General features: G+C 37.0%; 1 protein-coding gene across 13 annotated transcripts in view; it reads left to right on the forward strand.

The window, feature by feature from the left end:
• The window catches only part of LOC150087201 (bromodomain-containing protein 2-like), a 736,023-nt gene that overhangs the window by 228,624 nt on the left and 484,796 nt on the right, over nt 1–22,603 (forward strand). For all 13 annotated transcript variants that reach the window (XM_090373020.1, XM_090373014.1, XM_090373018.1 and 10 more), the window contains one exon: nt 1,103–1,195. In XM_090373020.1, the coding sequence (XP_090229146.1) occupies nt 1,103–1,195 (93 nt within the window). The remainder of the gene's footprint in view (nt 1–1,102; nt 1,196–22,603) is intronic.

The raw sequence follows: 22,603 nt of genomic DNA on the forward strand, positions 1-22,603 counted from the left end.
GGTGAGAGATTGCATCAAATATTACAGTCAGTGGTGAAGAGGTACCAAAGAAGGTGGGATAAAGCTACAATGGGTGAATATATGTTTTTTGATTAACCTAAGGAGTATATTATACTTTTTTAATTTGTGATTTTTTTTTTTTTTAGTCTGCTTACTTGTAGCAGAGATTAATACTCTGTTTTGTATAGAAGTTAAACTGTAATATATCCGATATAGTATTATTGCATATTTACTTCTCTTCATTTCTGGACAAGCCATTGTTACTGTGCATAAACTAAGGTCATATTAGGAATCGCCATTCTCAGATTCATAAAGAAACACCAAGAGATGCAGATAAACAGAATCTATTTCTAAAATTTATTACTTAGTGTTATAGTTGCCAAAGAGCTTGCTGAAAATAACATAATTTGAAATATTGTCTGCAAAGCAGTTTTCAGCAATGTGTCTACAGGGTAAGAAATAAGCAAATAATTTAATTTTACATTTTCATTTTATCTTTTAATTATGATTTAATTAGCCTCTTCCAAATACAAAATTCATTCAGAATAAGTAAATATACTATCATCTGAGTGTTCTATTAGAATATTGTTAATTTTTGTCATTATGAGCTACTCTGTTTCAATCAGATGTTATTTACTAGGTGCCTTTCCCTCTACTCACCTCAATCACCAACATTCCCTACCTCCTAAGCTTCAAAAACAGCAGCTGTAATATTTTTTGCAGTTTTTGGAGCTTAGGGATGGGGTTGGTGATTGAGGTGAGTAGAGGAAAAGGCACCTAGTAAATAATATCTGATTGAAACAGAGTAGCTTGTAATAACAAAAATTAACCATATTCTAATAAAACTATCTATCCTTGATATACTGTCACTAAGGTGACAGTATATCAAGGATAGATTGTTTTAACACACTCAGCAGTGGGATACTGATTTCTAAGGGATTGAGGGATAGTTAAGATTTTTTATACTTCATTTGTGAGAGGTGTCAAAAATAAATATTTCCAAATATTGTTTGAGAAGCACTGCTCTAGTGTAATAGTGTTCTAAAAATGAGTTTTCTCATTAAAATTTTTTTTTTTTTTTTTTAATAATGTTATATTTCAGCAACCTAGTACAAAGCCAAAGAAAGGGAGAATGAGTGAACAGATGAAGTACTGTAATGCTGTATTGAAGGAACTGTTTGCTAAGAAGCATGCCGTAAGTGGAAATTTTTCTATTAAGACAGTTCTTCATTCTTGTCACTTCATCAATAGATAAGATGTTTGTTTCCTTATATGTTTGTAAATTTTCCTATGACAATGTCCTAAACAGTGATTAATCTTTAGTTCCCACAAACGAAAATGACTAACCTTTCAAACCCATGAAGTGTCCATTCATGGTTATAATACAGTGTATTCCATTTATATCGACCAATTAAAAAAGAATGTTATTGAAAAGTGTGGTGCAGTAAAATTTTCTGTTATGTTTGCTGGATGGTAGACCTCTGCAGTGTGCACTTTTAATAAATATAGTAAGATTTTATTTTTATGGTGGTTCAAAAAGCTCAGGTGCCATAACTTTTGCAAGAAAATTCCAACAAAGATTTGTTTCCATGTCAGTCCTGCAGTAATTACCATGTTTGACAGCATGTATATAGGATGCACCTCCATTTTAGAAAGGAAAATTAAGGGAAAAAATTTTAGTGTATTTAGGCATTTAATATTTATTCTAATGTGTATAGTAGAAAAAAGCTCATCCTAAACAGGTGATCAGAACAAGAAAAATACCAATACTTTATAATAATACATTATTTCATTATTACTATTATTATAATTTACCAATATAGCAATTTAAAAGAGAAATAAAAGAAACTTAGCTACATTAGAAAATACTTTATATGAAGCAAACTACCACTAGAATTGAAAATGAACAAAAAAAAAGACATTGAGGGAATGGTTAAAAAACATACATTAGTGTCCTGCGCAAAGGGAAATTCCAGTCTTCTTGAAAGATTTTATAATTATTTTACCACATATTTCTCCAAGATTTCTTAACCCATTCCCACACCTGTGCAATGGTGGGCCTCTTCATTCTTCCTGTGGGTGTGAGGTCATGATCGGGTTCTCCCATCCATTTGTTCCACTGCTCTTTCATATTTTGCTTAAATGGCTTGTTTATGGACACATCCAAAGGCGGCAATTGGCTTGTCAGTCCACCAGGAATGACAACTACCTGTGCATTCAGTTCCCTCACCCTCTTTTTAATGACTTCAGTTCTGTGGGCTCTGAACTTGTCCCAAATGAGAAGAGGTGGTTTCCTTAAGAGACCACCAGGATGCCTTACCCATATTTTTGGAGCCATAAATTCATTCCAGATTCATTCATCCATCCTTTTGGATAAACATGAACAAATACACCTGGAATTTTTTCCTTGGGTGGAGTTTTTCTTTTAAATATTGAAAATGATGGTAGTTTATGCAATCAGCACAGCAGGCCAAAACTACTGTGTAATGTGTTTTCTCATGCCCAGTGATTTTTATTGACACCATTTTAGACCCTTTGATGTTCATACTTTTGTTGGATGGTGCATCAGAAGTTAGTAGGACCTCATCCATATTTCCTATTTGGTCAAGTTCAAAAGAAGTTCATTTTCGTGTCTTTATTACAAAATTTACGGAATTTCAGTTTTTTTTTCTTCATAATCTGCTGGTAATTTTTGTGCAATTGATGTTTTTGTACACATTGATAAACCATGCCTTTGAATGAATCGCTAACACCAACCTTCTGTTCCAGAAAAATTCAGAATTCCTCATCCCTCTGCTAATATCCTCGCCTTACGCATAATCCTTGAGGTTGTCACAGACATTCTCTCAGATATGCCAGACAAGCTGTACTTGCTGCCTGGGAGTCTAAAACGCTGATGGAACTGATATTCGGGTGACACTCAAGTCAAGTGGACCCAATTTCGAAGAAGTCCGGACGGTCTATGTCAGCCAAATCCTCTGCTTGCACCTTCACGATGGTGGGACTGTTAGTAATCCTGGGTATAACCTCCATGCACAAGTACATGGTGGGTGACCACCCAGATGTGAACCAATGTAAGCAGGGGTCGAGGTGTGGTGCCCACACCACATGGAGAAATGCCGCCCCTCTATGTTACCAGGCAGTACTAGGTGGTAGATGACTCTCACCAACCAGTGAAATACCACTACTTTGCTTATTGGAGGTTTGAAGTGGTGGAACCCATGTTTAGTCTCTAGAGCTAAGTTCCGGTCAAACTTCCCTATCTCTTCCATCATGCAGTATGATTGATGACTTTTGAGGTTATGATGAATGTCGTGGCGAGATCCAATATTCCTTACATTTCAAGGGTACAGCTCTAAAACGGTGTTTGCAGGCCAGCCGCTAGTTAGTACACCGGACCGAACCTATTGGTAACTCTCTAGAAGGCTTCCGGATCAGCTAGTGTATAATCTTGCTACCTCTACTCTGCCAGATAGTGACTGGAGGGAGTCCGAGTAGTGTGTATGCGGGGAGCATTGTCGAGGCCACGTTATGTCAAGGATCTGGGTATATTCTTACCACATGTACGCCATATCCAAAAATTTCATTACTTCATACAGCATGTCCCACCCACTTTTTCTTACTATTGAATACACCATGAATTGTCAAAATAATAGAGCAAGCTTATCTGCGAAAAGATCTAAACCTCCCAAGGACTTCATAATTCATTTCACAAATATACGTGGTCTCAATTCTAATCTCAACGATGTCCATTTCCACTTGCAGTCTTCCAAACCCCATGTACTTTTTCTGACAGAATCTCAGTTATCGGTTGATTCAACTACTGCTCATCTCAGATGCCCAAATTATTCGCTGTATGATTCCTTTTGCCTCAAAGGTGGTACTTGTGCATATGTCCGTTCTGATATTTCCTGTCAGAGACTTGGCAATTTGGAATCTCCTCTCTTTGATCTTCTGTGGCTTAAAATCTCTCTACCTCATTGTGTCAAATTCATCTGTTGTCTCTACCATTCTCCCAACTCCACTATTAACTTGGAGCTCTTTGACTTCCTCTCTTTGCAACTTGACTTTCTCCAGTCCAACTTTGCTAACAGTGAGGCAATTTTACTTGGTGATTTTAATGTTCACAGCTCCAGCTGGCTTCCGTTTTCTAGTCACACCGACCCAGCAGGCTGAGATGTTGAGGCTTTTGTAATTACTAATGACCTAGCACAGATGGTTCATTTACCTACAAGAATACCGGGCAATCCTAATCAGCCAATACGCTTGATCTTTTTCTCACAAACAACCCTTCTGAGTACACGGTCTAAGTGAGAACTCCTTTAGGCACTTCAGATCACAACTTGGTGATTGTCTCTTCTCCAATGGAACCTTTATCTCATGGCTACTCCCAACCTCGTGTTGTTTGGAATTACAAGAATGCAAAATGGGATGACCTACAAGACTTCTTTTCTTCTTTTCCTTGGTCGGATTACTGTTTCAAAACTTCTGATGTCAACGTTTGCTCAGATCGTGTCAGTGAAATTATTCTTGCAGGAATGGAATCCTTTATCCCACACTCCACTTCAAAATCTCATTCCTTATCTAAACCTTGGTTTTCCAATAAATGTTCTAAGGCTGTTCAAGAGAAGAATGTTGCATATTATAATTGGCTTGTTTCTAATTCTTCAGTTTCATTTTCTGCCTGCACCAAAGCTCGCAACAATTGTAAAGCAGTTATTAATCAGTCCAAACTAGAGTTTGAACAGGCTAAGAGTAGAAAACTTGCTTCTTGCCCTAATGGTAGCCGAACATTCCGGTCTCTTGCCAAAGCTATTGACCGCAACTTTTGCCCATCTCTGCTCCCACCTCTGTCCAAACCAGATGGTTCTGTTGTCACTTCAGCTAAGGATAAAACTGAACTGCTAGCATTCCATTTTCTTCCAGCTCATGTATTAGTGATCTTGGTAAAACACCTCCCACCATTCCCAACATGCTCCATTCAATGCCTCCTGTGGTCTTCCGTCAAAAGGATATCAGAAGGATTATGATGAATCTCAATACTAAGAAAGCTCCAGGTCCTGATATTATTTCTCCACTTGTTCTCAAAACCCTGTGCTCCTGAACTTATTCCTATTCTTTGCCACCTTTTTTCACTTTCTTATTCCAAAGGTGTTTTTCCTTCTGCTTGGAAATTTGCTCATATCCAGCCAGTTCCTAAAAAGGGTGACAAATCCCTCCCATCCAATTATCGTCCCATTGCAATTACTTCTACTCTTTCTAAAGTAATGGAGAAATCAATTAACTGCCAAGTCTTAAACTACCTAGAAACCTTCTGTCTGATCAACGATCACCAGTATGGATTCCGTCAGTGTTGATCCACTGGTGATATTCTGGCTTATGTTACCCATTTGTGGACCAATTCCATGGAAAGGTTCGGTGAAACACAAGTAGTTGCTCTTGACGTCTCAAAGGCTTTTGATCGTGTTTGGCATAAAGGTCTTCTAAACAAGCTTCCATCTTATGGTTTGCCAACTGTTTTTAGTAATTGGTTATCCAGTTTTCTCTCTGATTGCTCACTGAGGGTGATGGTAGATGGCTCACTGTCTTCTGACTTCTCCACTAATACCGGTGTCCCCCAAGGTTCAGTTCTTTCCCCCAGTCTTTTCCTCTTGTATATCAATGACCTTCTTCCACTGACTGGAAATCCTATCCATAGTTTTGCCGATGATAGCACATTGCATTCAACTTTCCATTTTGAGAAACCTTGTCCTGCTCAATCAGCTTCAACTTCTCGAAAATCTGCTACCAATTCCTTAAATGCCGATCTTCAGGTAATTCTCCATTGGGGCAAAGACAACTTAGTTGATTTCAACCCTTCTAAAACTCAGTCTTGTCTTATATCTCGCAAAAAGGATTCTTCTGCTCCTATGCTTATAGTGACACTCCGATTTCTAGGCAAAATGATATATCTCTTTTGGGGATTACCCTGACTTCTAATCTCTCTTGGCACAAGCACATTACAAATATTGCTTCCTCTGCATCTAAAAAACTTGGTTTTCTCTTTCGCTCTCGGTGTTACTTTTCTTCCAAACAGCTGCTCACTCTGTATAAATCGCAAATCCGCCCTGCCATGGAATATTGTTCCCACATCTGGGGTGGTGCCCCCAAAACCTCTCTCAGGCTTCTTGATTCCATTCAGAAGAGGGCAGTTAGGTTAATTAATGATTCATCTCTAACAGAATCCCTCCACTCGCTTTCTCATAGACGCACTGTTTCTGCTGCATGCCTCTTCTACAGATACTTCCATGGGCACTGTTCTTCTGAATTGGCTTCTATAATTCCCGCTCTCTCTTTCAAAACAGTCCGAACACGTGCCGCCACCAGCCAACATCCATTTACTGTCCAACTTCAAACCCACAGAACCAACTTTTCATCTTCCTCATTTATTCATTCAACTGCCGTTTTCTGGAACAACATTCCTTCATACATATTTCCCGAAAATTACAATCTACAGAAGTTCAAGTCCATTGTCAACAAATATCTTCTTTCGTCTTCTCAACCTCCAATCCAAGCACCGTACTAAGTATTATAGGTTCTAATACCTCTCGTGTTTGGGGGTTCACATAAAAAAAAAAAAAAAAAAAAAAAATCATTTTAGTAGAAACACTTCTTCCTAAATTCGTTTCATCTTTCTTTTTTACATCTTCAGGTTCTGGTCGATGTGGGACAGGACAAGAAGGTTATGTTTACTTTTTTTAGCAGCTTGAAGTTCTTTTTCTTGCTTGTGCCAGATGCATATCATTTTTCCCATAGGCAGTGGCCATATGGGAAAAATGATTTTTTTTTCCCATAGGCCCAAAAAGCCTTTCTGAAGCTCTGTTACCATGTTTTTTAGCATGATCTATTGCATTTAGTTTATATCCACTAGTAACTCAACCTCTTTTTTTTCCCGCAGCCATTTTCTGAGGGTAAAATTCTTTAAAATAATGTCAAATGCCAAGGTTAATATTGTTACAAAATGAGGTTCTAATTAAAAACAACTGGTATGCAATTAAAACTGTTCTTTTTTTATTTCAGTCATCCACAATGATTACAGTTCATTGTCATGATTATAGTCACGTCACACACAATTAAAGTACACTGCTATACGCAGAGACTCACTCATCACGAAAGCCCACGCAGAACTAATTGACCCGCCAGTCGTGCCACCTTTTAAAGGATTGGCAAACTATTGAGAAACCTAGAGAAGAATCTTGAAGCTTCCATCACCTTCTAAGGCTTTTCCTATGTTCCCTGGTTTTCAAAACTTCTTGAAACTGATTCTAAACAACTCCGCAAGTCCAAAAGTACCCTAGGATGACCCACTAACGCTGATGAGGGAGGACTCACTGCTGCAAATAGGATGCAGGGTGATTTTTCCAGGCATTTTTTTGAAAAAAAAAAAAAGTGCATCTTATATGCTGTCAAATACGGTACTTACAGATTTAGTGAAGAAGACTTTGCGGCTATAAAGTGGACGTAACACCATCAATAAAAATAGTAGGGAATTATTAATACATTGATTTCCTTCTCTTCTCAAAAATAAGTAAACTATAACAGTGGGCTATTTCGATGAATTATATAAACATAAAGGGAAACTGGTATATTTTATAATTTTTTTTTTCAAGTGAATTTGAACAAGTTCATCAAAATGCTTTTATGAAATTTAGCTAGTTTTTCATCAGTTAGTTTTCTTTTGTCTCACATTATGTTAAATGCAACACCTATACATCCACATTTGTTAACATAGTGTAACTTTTTGAAAAAGTCTTTTTGTTTCTAAAATAAAGTACCAAAAAAATTGATCTTTGGCATGGGAAGAAATTATTGTTGATAGTAATTAATTTTATGCTAACCACTTGCTGCATTTATTTCTCCATAATCTTCACACTCAGTGGCCAGTCCGCTCTGGACTGATTTTCTCTCTCTCTCTCTCTCTCTCTCTCTCTCTCTCTCTCTCTCTCTCTCTCTCTCTCTCTCTCTCTCTCTCCTTGCTGCATTTATTTCTTCATAATCTTCACACTCGGTGGCCAGCCTGCTCTGGACTGATTCTCTCTCTCTCATTTATGTGTATTTGTCCTGAAACAAAGAGCATTATGCCTTGCATTTACCATGAGCTTAAAGATCGGGCATACAAACTGAGTCAGTTATCAAATTATTTTTGGCACATGCATATTGGATCAGTATTCAAAAAAAAAAAAAAAAAAGTTTTTAAAGCGCCAAAAAAAAATCGAAATAAAAAATAAAAGTCATGTCTAGTGTGAGAACTAACCACGATGCAGATATATGTGTTTAGGTTTCCATTATACAGAGTTTCTATAAATGAACCTGATTATGAAGTTCAATTAAAATTTCATTGAAAAGGGTATCTTGAAATGGTTTGCTGTGGTTATCAAAGCAACTTAATGAGTGTTTTCTTATGCGGTTGGCAACCTTGATCCTAGCAAGCATTGCGACAGTGCAGAAGAAAGAAGTGTATATGTTGTGGCTATGGGATACCAAATCTCTAGTGACTGTAAGATGTTTTTAACAGGAATGGAAGTGTGAATATACAGGGTGTGTGATAAGAAAGTATGAGAAATTCTTTGAGTTGTTTCATTTAGTGCAGCAACTGTTTTACAATACCTATTACAGTAAAATTTTAATTGAGCTTCATAATCAAATGAATAATTTATAGACACCCTGTATATGTTAACCACACACTTCTATTAATCGCAAGTTTAAATGATACTTAAGAAATGTTTTCACAAGTGCAAAATGAATGGGACATTATTGTGCAACGAGAACCAGCTGCTTTTCTCTCAAAGTTACTGCTTCAGGAAATGCTCTTCAATAGTCTTTAAAGCACCTGTATGTAGAACACAGTATTGACTCTCCCTTTCTGGTACAAGTTCCTTGTGAATCACATTCTATTTGTCGAAAAAACAAGATCAGCATCATCTTGATCCTGGACTTCTGTAAATGAAACTTTTTGGACCTTGGTGGTGATTTCGAAGTTCACTGTGTGCTCTGACACTTAGTCTGTCGATCATATTGAAGCACCAACACTCTTCTCCAGTGATAATTCCCTAAGTTAAGATTGTCCTGACAAGTCCAGATAAAGTCTTAATATGTGACACTCCTTATTGCTTCTCCTCATCTGTGAGGCGAAGGAAGGTTTTCACATGCAGCACAGACCTCCCTTTTCCCTAAATCTTTATGCAGAATTTGAGGCATCATATCCTTATTCATATCCAGTTCATCAACCATCATTTTAAAGATCAAATGACTATCTCTTGCCACAGTTTCAAACTTTTACAACTCTGTCTTCATTTTGTGAGGTTGACATATGCCCATTGGGTCATTGCAAACTTCCTCACATCTGTCTTTGAAACTTATACTATTCAAATACACTGGTACTACTTAACATTTCATCACCATAAACAGTTTTTAACATATCTGTTGCAGATTTTTCCAGATTAAAGCAAAATTTTATATTTGTTCTTTGCCTGATTGCAAAATCATGACATGGGACGTTAACCCTACTACTACCAAAACTGGTTGTTACTTGGAACCTACTGGACATTCTCTACCACCATCTATTGGAGGAAGTTTGAATTACAACATAAAAAATCCATTTATTTTCAAACTTATTGAACATGACCACAGCAGTACCAGTCTGGGAACTTGATTACCACACCTTGTATGCATTAATTGAAATTGGTGTTTTTTTTGCTAATGCTGTATAGCTTGCTTCCTTGCATCATTTTCCACTATTAATACTAAATTTATTTATAACAGAGGTTAGAAATGCTGTTATGAGCACTTTTTTAAAATTAGAAATACTGTTACCAAACTAATAGTATCTCAAGCACTCACTAGTGAAAGCAATTGAATCATGTCCAAATTCACTTCAGATCCAAAATAATTTTTGAGAAAAAGAGAAGTTGATAAAGTCCTTAAGGAAAAGAACCTTTTTTTAAATAATAAATTTTTGGGGTATTTAATCCTAAAGTGCAAGTTGATAATTGTAGGCAGGTTATGAAAACTGTTCATGTTTCTCTCTTCTGGCTTGAATAAAGTGCTTGTTCTTTTTAAATGTTATGCCAGTGTTTGAAAATCCAAACATAGTTCTTCAATTAAGCATGTCTCAAAGCCAGTTGCTGAATTCACTACAGTGTTATAATTTTGAAGGACGATAAGCAAATTTGTGAGACCAAAAATTGTTACATTTTCTGTTTCCCTTTTGGAGTTGATTACCATTGCAAACTGATCAGTAGAATGAGTATGACTTAGGATAGTGAGTATCATTTTACATCATGTGACTATGTGGTACACAAGTAAAGAACAACTGAAAAAGGGTGCATCTTATAGATGTCAAGGTAGCATAAATTTCATCATTTTGCATAGCATAATTTTCAAATTTGAAAGTACTGGAAAGTTATCAGGTGATACAGAAGGCTCTGGTAGATATAAACTAGTCTGCAGTCAAGTCACAATGGAAGTTAGGCAAGCTAAGGCAGATTATGAGAAGTCTTTGGCAAGGATACAAAAAAATAACAGCAAAGACTTTTTTGCATAGAAGTTTACCAAACTCTAACAAGTAGTAAATGATTTTGCGATAAATGAGAGGAAAATGAAAGAGAAATTATTGAAGCTAAACATAAAAAAGGAATTTCTGGGGGAGGGGGGGGAAATCTATTTAGTTATGTTAAGGGGGATGGCAATGGAGGTAAGCAAACCCTTAGCGATAATTCTGAGAACAGCTTTGGATTCAGGGGAGGTCCCAGTGAAATGGAGATGTGCAACTATATCTGCAATTCACAAGGGAGGATCAAAGGGTAATATGGGTAATTACAGGCCTGTTAGCTTAACTTGTGTTCCTGGGAAAATAATAGAGACACTGGTTAAAGGAGTAATGCTAGATAGAAGTGCAGTTATACTGCAGTCACAGCATAGATTTTTGAATGGATGATCTCATCTGACAAAGTTGATTGGATACTTTGATGCGGTAACAGAGTAACTGGATTAAAAAAATAATTTTTATATAATATACTTGGATTTCAGAAAAGCTTTTGAAACTGTTGCATGTAAAGGACTGCTGTAGAAATTGGAGCATGTGGCATTGAGAGAGAGAGAGAGAGAGAGAGAGAGAGAGAGAGAGAGAGAGAGAGAGATGGGGAGGGGGTTATCAGTGGGCACTCTTCTTTGCTGGGTCCATTGCAGTTTTCTATATTTATTGATGAAAGTATTCAGGCATAATGTGATGCACTGAAAAATGGCAGTTGAAGTTTAACATTGACAAATGCGCAAGGTATTGCATATGGGTGGCTGTAATCCCAGATTAAGCTGTGTAGTGTCATGTTAATGATATACAGGAATTTTTCTTGTAGGGATAAGGAGGTGATGATATCATTAGGAAACCTTAATCTAGATACCCAGTTGGCACAAAATTGGTGACAAATTCCACTAAAATCACAATTTAAATATTTCAGAATAATATTAGAACAAAAAATATGGTTTCCTAAGCATATTTGTTATGTGGGAACAAAATATGTGAAAAACTTTTAACGTCATGCATAGCATGACGTTAAAAGTTAAAAGAGAGGCAGATACTTTTATCTGCCTCTCCTTTTTGTGATGCCAGTAGCAGTTATAGTATTATTGCATGGAACAATGCTTTTTTTCATTGTCCCCATCCCCAGTATCTTTTAAAAAAATTATATATATTGCCTACAAAAATATTAGAGACTTGTGTCTAATTTCCTGGCAACTATCCAAATTTGCAATGGAAATTCTGTTTTTTTTTTTTTTTTTTGTTTTTTTTTTTTTACCCTCTTTGATCCTTCATTTCACTGTTGTTGGCAACAGTGGACTTCTTGAAAAACTCATTGCCAACTACATTCACTTCACTGTGAATGTAGTTGGCAATGAGTTTTTCAGTCTTTTCACAAGAACTCAGTTTTTGTTTGTCTTTCTTTTTGTAAAAAAAAATAAAAACATATACAGTAAACCCCCGCTATTTGCGGGGGTTACGTTCCTGAGAAATGCCGCGAATACTGAGTTATGGCTCCCATGGTAATAAAGGGGTTCGGTTCCAAAGTATGAAATATATAAGAAAACCTAGTCTAAAATTTTGTCTATGTATGTATTATACGTACATCGAAATGAAAATAAGAAACAATTTAATATTAAATGTAATATTTATTAGAAATTTCAAACAAATCTTTCAAACCAGCACCTTTGCTAGCAAAAAAAACTTATCCTGCCAGTGCTATCACCAGTTTCACTAAAGTGTTGATAAAGGTGTTTTGCCTTTTCACAAATGATGAGTGAACTTCACGGAATTTTATTTTGAGTTCGGTCTTCTATCCACAGATTTAAAGCTTTTTTTCCATTTTTTCTAATTTAACTTCACAAGTTACAGAGCAAATTTTTGAAGCAATTAGCGCATTTTCACGGACACTACGGCGATTTTTTCTTCCGATTTCTTGATTGATCGTACTGTTGACTCATTGATTTTATAATGTTTTGCCACTGAGGAGACACTTTCACCGTTAGAAATTTTATCTAATAACTCAATTTTATTCGCTCATGTCATCACCTTTGATCTTTTCACATTTCCCTTGTTATTCGTAGCCATATTTTTGTAGGGGTTAGAAAGAACTTGTCCAAATAAAGTCGCTTTCTTCCGTTAACGCACTGGAAAAAGTCTGTTTTACACTGCAAAATGGTAGATTTATCACTTTTGTACGCATATCAATTTATAAATTGATAAATTTATTCAATTTATAAATTAAACCAAACGACGAAACCTTCCATGACAAGCGCATAACACATACTGAACAAGGAATAGCGAGAAACATCTACGATCCCAATTTTTTCACCCCTCTCCCCCCCCCACCCACTGAGCGCTGTTTTGACTGGGAAAGATTATTTTAGCCATGCCCATGTTTTTTTATGGCGGTAAATGTTCACGGCGCTTTAAAATCACATTTTTTTAGGTTTTATTTTATGTTAAATCAGCGACCGCGAATAGCGGGAGTTTACTGTATTAAAATTGGAATTTTTTTTAAGAATTTTTGTTTATTTTTATTAACAATTTGCCATTAGATGTGCTAAGTGCACATTGTGAAATAGAAACAAGGGACAATCGTTCTCTGTAATATGCATGATTCCATAGTACTTGTATGTTACTTATTATGCATAATTCCATAATACTTGTAAGATGTGAATCTAATTAACATTGTTTTTCAGTAAGATGCCAAAGAAATATGATGAAATATTTCAGGAAACATATATGCAAATTTTCTGTGTATCGTAAAATATGAAACAAAGTTATTTATTGCCTTTGTGTATATTATACGTAGATGATTTTTCATTTTCAAGTAACTTGAAGCATGATGTAACAAATAAACTTATGGACAGAACGCAGTGCATAGAAAGAAATGCAAAAACGGGTGGTGCATTTCAGAGAACACAAGTTCATCTGAGTTGTGTGGATTGTGCAGGCATATTAGTGAAATAGCAACAAAATAAAGCTGCAGGAGAACAAAAACAACATGCACTGTTAGTGAAATTGTTCAGTAGGGAAGTATTGTATCGCTGTGTGAATGTGTGGTTCACAAGTTTCCATTGAAAAATGATTTTCTTATAAATGTTAAGGTAGACGTTTCGTCAATTGGCACTGCATTACTTTCAAATTTGAAAATTATGAACAAGTTTCCAGTACTCCTTGGTGTTGTTAAAAGATTTAGCAGAAGCAATAAATGTTTTGTTTCATAATTTCTCTTTGTTTCAGCGAGAGAACCTGCTAGACACTATTATGAAAGAAGAAAGAAATTATGTAGTCCTTGACTGACAAGTGCACAAAAAAAGCATGAAATATAACAAATTATCAGTTATTCTTGAAATTTTAATTGTTCATGAAATACTGTAATACCCATGATTTTTTGCCCCTGTTGAGAAACACTGTACTAAAGTGTTGCTGCAATCACAAGGTGATTGATCCATGGCATGCCACCCTCACTCTGCACTTAGATGGTTTTGCATTGGTACCAACTGCTTAATATCTCATGGGGCCACCTTTTGTAATACATTAGTTTCACCTAGTACATGTGTTGCACGATGGTCATAACATCTAATATACTTTTCCAGTAAACACGCTTACTTGGAGATCAGGTGAGTTTGGGCTGTTAGGAGGATGGAGAATTCATTGTTGTGTTCCTGAAACCAATTAACAACCTGCTAGCCTTGTGGCCTGGCATGATATCTTGTTAATAGATTCTGAAGTTCTCTGGATACAGTTATTATGAAATAGCATACTTGGTTGACAACAATAGAAAAGTAGGTGTTCTGATTCAGCCAGTGATTAGCAGAGGATTCATTGCATGCAACAAAAACAGTCCAAACCATAACAACACTGTCTCCCACCTGCTGAATACCAGGTGGGATTCCCCAGAGCAATATGGTTTTAGTTGCTAATGCTCCTAAAAACCAAATAACAAACATAACAGCAAGGCACAATTTCTTGTGTTTTGCAGTGAGAATGGATATACATGGTGGTTGTCAACTCCCATGGGCGCCTCCGTAGCCAGGTGGGAAGGAGCAGCGGTGCGTAGCACACGCTTCTTGATTAGACCGGGGTTCGAGCCCGTCACCACCAAATACGGAAGATGCGGAAAGGTCAGGAAATGACCACCGCATCTCCCGGAGCAATATGGCCTTAGTTGCTAATGCTCCTAAAAACCAAATAACAAACAGTCAACTCCCATAGCCCATATGAGATAATGGCTAACACAGTCTATCTGGATATTGGTGAATGGTTAGTGATATTCAATTTATATAGCAGCATGGAATTTTAAAAAAATTTTCTTTTTTCCAGAAAATTTCTCATATTCCTCCCGTTTTCCTCCTGCTCTCCAGCCTTTTGAAAGTCAAAAGTTGGCAGCAATATGATATTCACTCTCATTTTGTAATAGGTGGTTTGATGCAAGGTTTTTGTAATATATATATATATATATATATATATATATATATATAGTGGCGGAAAGAAAACTTGCATCACCTTGAAAAAAAGTAACATTTGTAGTGAAATGTATAGGATATTGTTTGATTACAGTCATTTTGTTTGTCACAAAGAAAAGTTGTAGCATTATCGTCAGATAATGCTACTATTGTATTAGACAGTAATTGCAAAGTATTGCATCAGCCACTTGGCACCTCCGTAGCCAGGTGGGAAGGAGCAGCAGTGCGTAGCACACGCTTCTTGATTAAACCGGGGTTCAAGCCAGTCACCACCAAATACGGAGGATGCGGAAAGGTCAGGGAATGACCACTGCATATCCCCGGAGCAATATGGCCTTAGTTGCTAATGCTCCTAAAAACCAAATAACAAATAAACATCATCAGCCATTTTTATAAATACAGTGTTGGAAGGGTATACATGCTCATTAGTATCCTGTTTTGCGGAGGTGTAAGCATGGCTCATATGTTCAGTTGACACCAAGAAAAAAAAGTAACTGTTGCTCTGTCCCAGGAAGGGCTTTCTACGTGTGCTATCGCTGATAAAATAGACTGCCTCCAGTAAACAGTATCCCGGACACTGAAATTAACGTGTGAAACTGGTGATTTGAAGAGAAGACTGGAATCGGGGAGAGAGCGACTATGCCTTCCCAAGATCAATATTTGAAATGGCTATGCCTTCACAGGCTCCATGCTAGTGCTCTTGATCTAAAATTGGACTTTGAGATGGCCTCTGGTGTTGAAACAAGTGCACGGAACTATCCAAAGACTGCTTTCGGAATGTGGTCTGCATGCCTATCAGCTAGGGCCCACAATATCGGTCAAAATCTTAATACCGGTATTTCGGTATTTTTAATTTAAGAAACCGGGATACCGGTATTTCAAAAAAAAAAAAAAAAAACATTTTTTGCATTAAATTTTGATGACAGTTAGGTGCAATAAAGCAAGGAAAAAAACAAGTAATTACTTGAAACACGTTTTAAATCAAACTTTTATTACAATAATAAATATTCTAGAAAAAATTATTAAACATACAATATAATACTCTTATACCACATGGAGTTATTAATATATATTTTATTTAAGCATTAGCCTAAACTAAATATACATTGGGTAATATTTCAGGTACCTTCGCGATCCAGCATGGGCACAGGTACCAGCATGGTCTGACAATGGGTATCTTGCCAATACTCATCATCAGACCATGCTGTCTGCTGACCGAATCCTCTTTTCGGGTTCATAAACTTGAAGCATTTGCTTCAGGATTGTGCTGACCTGAAAAGAGGATTCGGTCAGCAGACAGCATGCTCTGATGATGGGTATCGACAAGATACCGAAAACATTACCCAATGTATATTAGTTTAGGTTAATGCTTAAATAAAATATATTAGTGACTCCATGTGGTATAAGAGTGGTTTATGATATATTTCAATAATTGGTATTAAACATACAGTTATTATAAAAACACAAAAATAAGCATCTGCACTACCTGTCCGAATAAAGTGAGCTCTTAAGAAACTCAATAGTGTTATCGTTTAAACTGGATCTAATTTTGGCACATATTTAATTAGCAGGAGAAAACGTCCTTTTGGATTGTGTGCTGGTTGGTGGTGCTTTGTACTGAGATGGCCATAGACAAGTTGGGTTATCCCTCATCTTCAAAAAATTTTATTTCCTTTTTCGACTTTTTATGGCACTATATCCGTATTAACTAAAGAAAGGGACTGGCGAGGTGAGGAGTTGTAGGAGGATTATTTATTTATTTATTAATTTTTATTTCCCTGTACCTTAATATTGCCGTCAGTGGCCATTGTTATGATTTTTGTACGACAGCTCCCATCAAGCACTAAGCCCCACAAGCTGCCTGACTGCATTAAAAAAATGAGAATTTCCAGGAGCTGAGGGATAGCCCCCACATACACACGAGTATATATATTATATGTGAGCTGTCAGTTTCTCAAGAGCAATGACACAAATATAAAACAAAAGTCATTTATCATACAAAACTACTTACAGTACATAACTGGTGTTCATTTACATCTAATTTATTCATTTTTCTCATTTAATCTGTTAATATATGCTATCATTTCCATAAAGTTTCTCTCAGTTAACAATCTCAACTCTCTCTACATCTTCAAACACTAAACTAATTCAATCTTGATCTCATATTTCTCTCAGCAATATCAATTCTCTTCCCAACAGCAGTCCATAAGTCGTTAACTTAATGCTAGCAATTCCATGTAATTTCTGTTAATTTAGCAATATCAATTTTCTTTACAACTTCAACCAATAAACCAACTCAATTCTGAACATTTCCTTATTTCTCATGTTTCTTCAACTTCAACCTTACTCTAAAATAATCTCCCACTTTATCTAAGTACCATTTCCAATACAACACAGTTCAGAGGACTTACCTTCCTTTTCTTTCAGGCCCCAAGTGCCAAGCGATTCTGTGATCAAGTGACTTTTTGCTCTGAATTAGCGCTCTTTCTTGAAGTAGAAATCGTTTCCTTATTTAAAGCATTTATTAACACACAATTAAATAATCCATAGTAAAGAAAGCAACTTTACTAGATTAAGAAGGAAAGCAACCTTCTCTTTCCCTTTTATTTTCTGTTATATCTTAATTACTAACCTAGTGCTTGGTCACAGGGCGGCACTGCTCCTGCCTCCACGTGGCGGGGCCGGTAACCTGGAAGGGAAAAGCTCTCCCTTTCAGGGCGAAATGGAGCGAACTGATTCCAATACCCAGGAATCCACTGGGTCAACGGACCCGAATAGAACTGATCCAAGATATGAGAAATCTAGTTCTTTCGGAGACACCTCTAAGGCAATCAGAAAAGGCGATAGAAATGACTCTGTCTCCACAAAGAGATTAAAAACTGACTCTCAAGTTTTAATTTCTCCAACATATATTATTGTACACTCAAATACTGAGAAAGCAGTAGGACAATTGTCACCCTTTCTCATACAAAAGACTCTTGAGAGTTATGTCGGCCCACCAAAACAAGTTAAAAGACTAAAATCAGGCTACATTTTGGTAGAAACGGCCAATGCTAAACACTCAGAAAAATTATTACAAATGACAACCTTTTCAGGAATAACAGTAATAGTATCCCCGCACAATACATTAAATACTTCAAAAGGTGTCATTACGGAATGGGACCTTCTAAATGTGCCCGAAGAGGAAATTCAAATGGAACTTCAGGAACAAGGAGTCATCAGTGTTAAAAGAATTACAATTAAAAAAGAAGGGATAATCACCCCCACCAGGAATCTGATACTCACTTTCAACACGCCTAAATCACCCAGATCGGTAAAAGCTAGATATCTACACTGCAATATAAGACCATACATCCCGAATCCTCTCCGTTGTTTCAACTGTCAGAAGTTTGGTCACTCACAGACAGTATGTAGAGGAAAATTAACACGTGGAAACTGTGGTTTGCAAGAACATACCACTTATACTTGCACAGCTGGAAACCATAAATGTGTAAATTGTAAAGGAGATCATACTGCATATTGAAGGGAGTGTGAAATTTGGAAGAAGGAAAAAATGATACAAAAATACCAAGCAGAAAATGGAGTTTCATATCAGGAAGCTAAAAAGGTAATTACAATAAATATAGCAAACAAACCTTCTTATGCGCAGATTACCACAATCAAAAAGGCTCCAGAAATTAAACTACCCAATTCAAAATGTTGTGGCGCACAAACGGATGTTACAATCCCCCCAGGAGAATCCATCACAAAAACAAGAAAAAATTATCAATACTCCTTTATCTTTCCCACCAGATAATTCAGAAAATGTAAAAAGAAAAGCAAACAAAGAAAAGATAGGTAGTACAGGAAAAAAGATTGCAGAACAAATGGACACGGATGCAAGAAACCAAGGAGAGGAACCAGTTCTCGAAATCTTTACTGAAGAAGAAATGGATATGGGTAGACCCTATTTTTAAAAAAAAGACAAAACCAAGGTAGACAAAAATAAATCAGCCCCAAGGAAGCAATCCGAGGGAACATCTAACCCCAAATGACAGATACGATTATCCAATGGAACTGTCGAGGTTTTCGCTCAAGCACTAATGATGTTATAGATCTCATCACCCAGTACCACCCACTAAGTATCTGCCTACAAGAAACCTATTTAAAACCACAGGACAATAGTATAATCAAAAATTATATCACATATAGAAAGGATCGCATAACGAATGGAACAGCGAGAGGAGGATTTGTTTGTTTGTTTTGTTGGTTTTTAGGAGCATTAGCAACTAAGGCCATATTGCTCCGGGATATGCGGTGGTCATTCCTTGACCTTTCCGCATCCTCCGTATTTGGTGGTGACGGGCTCGAACCCCGGTCTAATCAAGAAGCGTATGCTGCGAGAGGAGGAGTTGCAATACTAGTTAACAGACATGTCCCTTCCCAAACAATACCATTGAACACACCATTAGAAGCAGTTGCAGCCCGTCTAGCAATAGGCTTCAATATTACCATAGCCTCAGTATATCTACCCCCTAATCAAGAATTCCGATTTAAGGATTTCGAAGAGCTGATCACTCAACTACCACCTCCATTCTGCATCTTAGGTGACCTAAATGGACATCATCCACTATGAGGTGATCACAAAATAGACCAGAAGGGTAAGCAAATAGAAAAATTAATTGTCGAGAACAACCTAATGATTTTAAATGACGGCACACACACACATATTTCCACCTTCTATCAAAAAGCAGTTCTGCAATAGACTTATCAATCTGTTCCCTATGACTAAATGGAGCGTGCACGAGACTCCATTGAGCAGTGACCACTACCCCATTATTTTGAAAATCATGGAAAAAACGCCATGCCAAGCCAATAGGCACCCCAAATGGAAAATATATGATGCAGATTGGGAAACATTCAGGATACTAGCCAAGCTAGACTGCAACATTATTAAAAGAGAATCAGTACAAACATCAGTAGCCTATGTTACTGATAGTATGCTTCAAGCTGCGGAAAAGACAATACCTAAAACATCTTCTAACATTAGAATATATCCAAAACCATGGTGGAACAAAGAGTGCCGGGAAGCTAAGAAAGAGAGAAATAGAGCCTGGAACCTTTTTCGCAAAAATCCAACAACAGAAAATCTGATACAATTCAAGAGAGCCAGATCCAAGGTCAGGAAAGTGCAAAAAATAAGCAAAAAAGCTGCTTTGATGAAATTTGCATCCACTATAACTATTTCCACACCAGCTACACTTATCTGGAAAAAGATCAGAAGGATGACCAACAATTCTCAATTAAACCACTCTCCATTGCTAAACTGGAAGGGACAGTTGGTTACAAACACCTTAGATATAGTCAACGTGCTTGCTGAAAATTTTTTGAATACATCTGCTAATTGTGCATACCCCACAGCTTTCAAAACGTACAAGAAAGAGGCCGAAAAAATAAAATTAAACTTTTCTACCAATCAGTGTGAACAATACAACTTGCCACTCACGGCAGCAGAACTAAAACAAACTCTGCTACAGGTGAAACACAGCGCAGTCGGTCCTGATGAAATCCATTATGCAATGATACAACAATTAGATGAACAGTCCCAATTAGCCCTGTTAGATCTATACAACAAAATATACCTTGAAAATTCTTTCCCAAACAAATGGCACCACTCAATAATACTAGCTTTCCCAAAACAGGGAAAAGATCTCTCAGACCCACAGAACTACCGTCCCATAGCTTTGACTAGCTGCTTAGGCAAGATCTTAGAGAAAATGGTCTCTAGAAAATAATGATCTTCTCAACCCAGAACAATTTGGCTTTAGAAAAAATCGCTGTACCTTGGATGTACCTATACAACTGGAAAATCAAGTAAGAAATGCTTTTCTCAGGAAACAACACCAAGTCATGGTTAATTTTGATATCCAAAAGGCATATGATACCACGTGGCGATATGGTATACTTAAAAGGTTACATCAACTTGGCCTTAGAGGACATCTACCCCTCTACATATACAATTTCCTTAAGAATCGGACCTTCCAAGTTCGAATGAACAATACACTTTCCAGTATATTTTATCAAGAAGAAGGGGTCCCTCAAGGATCTGTACTTAGTGCCACACTTTTTGCAGTCCACTTCAGCACAATAATAGAACAAATCCCAAACAATATCTTTACAACAGTTTATGCTGATGATTTCAGCATTTCTTATCAAGCGCAGCATATGAGGACAATAGAACGGCAATTGCAAGTAGCCATTAACAGAGTCATAAAATGGACAGAAAGAAATCAATATAGAATATCGGTACAAAAGACTGCATGTATACATTTCTGCAGAAAAAGGAATCTCCATCCTGACCCAGAACTCAGGCTGAAAGAACAGATCATCCCAGTTAAAAAGTGTCCGTTTCTTATGATTAGTTTTTGACAAAAAACTGACTTTCCTAGAGCAGATCAGTCACATAAGAGTCCACTGTTTGAAGAAAATGAACATCTTGAAGGTCCTATCCGCTATATCCTGGGGAGCAGACAGGACAATCCTACTATGTTTATATCGCCTTCTCATTCGGTCCAAGCTAGACTGTGGTGCCCCAGTCTATGACTCGGCAAGACCTAGTGCCCTGAGATGGCTCGACCCGGTATATCACTGCGCACTACGTTTAGCCCTTGGAGCTTTCCGCACCTCACCTGTGCAGAGCCTGTACGCCGAAGCTCAAGAACCTCCTCTGCAAATCAGAAGACAAAATCAATTACTCTCTTATGCAGCTAAAATAAAATCCTTACCAGACCACCCTCTACAGAAAACTCTTTTTGCTTCTGAATGGGAACAACATTATCAGCAACAACAAAGAATCAATAAACCTGCGAATGTGAGATTAAAAAACCTTCTTCTCAGTAGAGAGCTTAACCTAGATAACATAAATCCGCTGACGAAGCAGTCTACTCCACCATGGATAATCAGACAACCTTTATGTGACTCCTCCTTCCACATTTCGAGCAAACAAATCCTTTCTCATATAAACCATCAACAGCTGCATGCTGCTTATAAGGCACAATTTTCAGATCATTGCTTTCTATATACAGATGGATCCAAAACTGATTCTCATGTTGGAGCGGCAGTTTACTTTTCTGACATCACATTGGCCCAAAAACTCCCAAAAGACTGTAGCATTTATACCGCAGGACTGCAAGCCATTATGTTAACACTAGACGAAATCGACCATTCAAGTTTTCAAAACAGCATAATTTTTACTGACTCCCGTAGTTCCATGATGGCAATACAAAATATCAGTTCTAACAAACATCCTCTACAACAGCAGATTCAATACAAAATATCAAAACTCCTTGAACATCGTCGTAACATTAGATTTTGCTGGATCCCAAGCCATGTCAGAATACATGGTAACGAGCAAGCAGACAGAGCTGCCAAAGAAGCTAACAACAATATTTCTGCATCAGAATATATCCCTTTCTCAGACTATAAACACGTTATTGATCACAGTGGGATACATCACTGGCAGCAGCAATGGCAAGTACTTACCACTAACAAATTGCATCAGATTAAAAGATTACTCCAACCATGGAAATCCAGCATT

The sequence above is a fragment of the Mastigoproctus giganteus genome, chromosome 4, assembly GCF_048544385.1.
Source record: "Mastigoproctus giganteus isolate SK-2022 chromosome 4, ASM4854438v1, whole genome shotgun sequence".
In the NCBI taxonomy this organism is placed as follows: Eukaryota; Metazoa; Arthropoda; class Arachnida; order Uropygi; family Thelyphonidae; genus Mastigoproctus; species Mastigoproctus giganteus.